This window comes from Cyprinodon variegatus, unplaced genomic scaffold (assembly GCF_000732505.1).
Source record: "Cyprinodon variegatus isolate N-32 unplaced genomic scaffold, C_variegatus-1.0 Scaffold858, whole genome shotgun sequence".
Classification (NCBI taxonomy): Eukaryota; Metazoa; Chordata; class Actinopteri; order Cyprinodontiformes; family Cyprinodontidae; genus Cyprinodon; species Cyprinodon variegatus.
The window spans coordinates 191955-195465 of NW_015151311.1; the positions used below are offsets into that span (position 1 = coordinate 191955).

At 38.8% G+C, this 3511-nt stretch overlaps 1 protein-coding gene across 1 annotated transcript in view; it reads right to left on the minus strand.

Annotated features, from left to right (window-relative positions):
* The window catches only part of col17a1 (collagen, type XVII, alpha 1), a 28658-nt gene that overhangs the window by 20637 nt on the left and 4510 nt on the right, over positions 1–3511 (minus strand). Inside the window, exons 4-12 of the mRNA XM_015397371.1 lie at positions 2850–3266; positions 2542–2583; positions 2380–2433; positions 2229–2276; positions 1959–2099; positions 1778–1876; positions 982–1053; positions 817–885; positions 662–706 (exon numbers count right to left, since the gene is read on the minus strand). Coding sequence (XP_015252857.1) covers positions 662–706; positions 817–885; positions 982–1053; positions 1778–1876; positions 1959–2099; positions 2229–2276; positions 2380–2433; positions 2542–2583; positions 2850–3266 — 987 coding nt within the window. The remainder of the gene's footprint in view (positions 1–661; positions 707–816; positions 886–981; positions 1054–1777; positions 1877–1958; positions 2100–2228; positions 2277–2379; positions 2434–2541; positions 2584–2849; positions 3267–3511) is intronic.

The following is a 3511-nucleotide window of genomic DNA, read 5'->3' on the forward strand; positions in this document are numbered from 1 at the left end:
GATAGATAGATAGATAGATAGATAGATAGATAGATAGATAGATAGATAGATAGATAGATAGATAGATAGATAGATTGTGCTCATATTGGCTGTTTTTTCTTTTTATTATTACATTTCTAATCTCTAAATGTGTAAATAATCTGGCAATACGTTCTTTAAAACAGCTTTATTCTTATTCATTTATTTAGCGTTATTCTTTTTTCAGCAGATGGTCTAAGACCTCGGAACCCTGGTCTCCCTCTTTGTGTTTCTTTACATCTTTAAATGATTTTCAGTCTCTTTTTTAAGTCTGACTTTCTAAATCCAGAGAGCATGTCCGTGCCATAGGACCAGTCTTGTGTCTTCTTTACTTTATCTTGCTAATGCTATTGCTGTATACCTGTACATAAACCTTATATTTTTTTTTATCATTATTTATATTCCTTTTAGTTTCAATATATCTGTAGAGCAGCTTGGTTTTTAAAGCACTTGATAAATAAGCAAATGATGATGATGATGCATCATATCTTGGTATGTTTCTTTGAATAAGTGATATAAGGGAACAAGGGAACAAACCTTAAAAAAAACATTTTATTTTTTTTGGCTAAACATTGCTTCATCTAAGTTCAGCTTGGTAAAAAAAAAAAAAAAAAAAAGATGAGAAAGTTGTCTGCCTGCTCACCTGTAGGGGAACTTAATCCAGGGGCATTTTTCTGCACTCCATAAACTGCAAAAACATTAAAATACATCTTACATAACAGTACATCTGAGCATCAGGTTTTATTCTGATAGCATGAGAAGTAAAAAATGCTCAGGTTCTTGGGGTCATTGGTTTACCTATCTGTGAGCTGGACCCAGTGGGTGAAAGAACTGCTGGACCAGTCAGGTTGTTCTGCACGCCATACACTGGCAATAGGATGGAGAGAAACAGCAAACAGTGAAAATGTGAAAAACCCAGATAGAAAATCTATGTGGGCTTTAAAACTGGAGGCCGAGGCTGACCGGAGGTGCTGACAGACTGTCCGGCGTTCATAGAGGGAGCGCTGAGGGTCAGGTTGTTCTGGACTCCTGAACCTGACAGAACACAACAGAACCATTTGTTTATTTTTTGTCACCAGAACAAACTTTCTAAAATATCTCCCATGTTGAAAATGCAACAACCTCACAATTACAAAGAAAAACAACCATGAGCCCGATGCACATTCAAAGAATAAACCAAATGTTAAAATGTTTCCTGCAGCTGCTTTTTCAGTTTGGAAAAGTAACGGTTAACAAGAAGGTACACAGATTACATTCATTAAATACATTTATAGATTAGTCACTGATTCCTGGAAGTACTCTAGAAGTTCTAGGAAAGATTCCCAAAGGTTCTGAAAACAATCTGTAAAGCTTGTTTCTTTTTTTTTGCTTTGAACTTTTCTGATTGTTGTCCTAAAAATTGTACCATAGTCGACTCATGACCCAAATTATTGTAATATAAGTTGACAAACATTTACACAGCTTTAATACCTATAGTATTTGGTTATGTACATTTTAAGTGGTGTTTTTATGTAATTTAACATAAATGTTTTTTGTCTGGTTTAAGTTCTATAAATCATCCATACTGGTTGATCAAGGACCCCGAATATGGAAACCAGTAGCACCCATTTCATTGATTAAAATGGGAATAAAACCAACCTTGTAGCATCGCCAAAGTAAGAAGGTTCATCTTTCTGGGGTAGGTGAGTGTTTTTATCTCTCTTTTGTTTCTTTTATAGCAATCAAATGAAGATATTTCTTTGTTTAAATGGTGACTGACCTGCCTGGTAAAGATGGGAGGTGGTGGATAAGTTGTTGGGGTTTGTGTTAAAGCTGTATCCACTGCTCATGTCTCCTGACCAAACGCTGCTGTACGGCTCTAAAATACAACACAAATACAATGTGATTTTATTTTTCTGATTAGCAGAGAGGAATATTCATCTTGAGCTGAATGACTGAACCTGAGGAGCTCTCAGGTGTGGCCTTAGTTTCCACGCTGGCCTTCTTGGGAATGGGGAGCGTGTTGTTGGGGGACTGAGTGGGACTGGTGCTGGTGGAGCAGTTCCCCCTCAGTAAGCGCTTCACGTCATCCAGCTCCGTCCCTGCCAGAAAAACACACCATCCCCTTCTTTATGATTATGTTTTTAATGTCTCATCACTACAGCTTAAAATGAACAGCATCAGCTTGGAGGTTTCCAGGTCAAGATGTTGGAATCACATCATTTACTCACATCTTGCTGGCGGTGAAGCGCTTTGAAGCCTGGCTCTGATCTCACTCTCTAAAAACAAAAACTTATTCTTTATCTATGATCTAAGGCAGATTATTATAATTACTTCAGACTATGCAGCAATAAAGCCTGAGCTGAAATGTCATTAGTTCACCTCTGCTTTGAGTTCTCCCTCTAGAGGTTGCAGTCGGCATTGCATTTGAACTCCCTGCAAAATTGCAAAACAATCACCGTAATAAAAAACAAATACATGACTTCAATCCATTATACTTCATAACAATCCCAGAATTTATATGGAAATTTGTTTTTAACTTACCGTAATCTTTCCTGCTGTACTCCAAAGAAGAATCCGAGCTTTCTGAAACACAATAATTGATCACTGCTGCACTTTATGGAATGGAAATGTTCATTTAATGTCTGAAAGCTGCACTAAATGAAATTTTGTATACACAGAGTATATACATAGAGTGTATATACACAGAGTGCATATACACAGTGTATACGCACTCTGTGTATACACAGAGTGTATACACAGAGTGTATACAAAATGACAATAAAAGATGTCTAACAATATAAATATGAGAACTTGAACCTGAAACTGCAAACAGCTGGATGCCGACTCACCGTCAAAGACGTCTGCCAGAGCAGCTGCCATGGTTGTCACGCTCCTCCTCTCCTTCGGAGCAGGTGAGTAGGCCATGGCGGAGGATGATGACCCCTTCCTCCCCTCCTTGGTCCCTCCTAAGGAGTAGCTCACAGCACCGAGACCACCTTCTTTTTTTCCTTCTCTGCCTCCGCTTCCAAAACTGTAGGACATGCTGGAGGATCCTCCTCCTCTGGCCTCTTTGGACCCCTCTCCTTTACCTGAGGACGCTGTGGCCCCCGGGGCCAAAAACCGCCCCCCAGAGGAAGCTTCTACAGCAGTGATGCTGAAGCCCCCAGAGTCCTTAGCGGCTTTGGATCCACGGCGATGGGAGCTGCTGGCTCCTTCTGAGCCTCCTTTTGCAACACCTGATCCACCGGAGCTAAGAGAAAAATCACCTAAAGGTAGAGAAAGTAAAACTTAGATAATAACAAAAGTCTGATCTTATCCGTTTGAAGAGGAATTGCTGCAGCAGACTTTGGGTGATGAGGTGATTGTACAGTTTCTGCATGCTCCATGCTGTTATTTGCTTTTTTTTATAATTGTATTAGTAAATAAGCAGGTGTTATAGACTTTGTCTTGAAAATGTTTCATTTAATCTGAATATGCCTTTTTTTAATTAATTGTTTTTTTTCACTCTTTT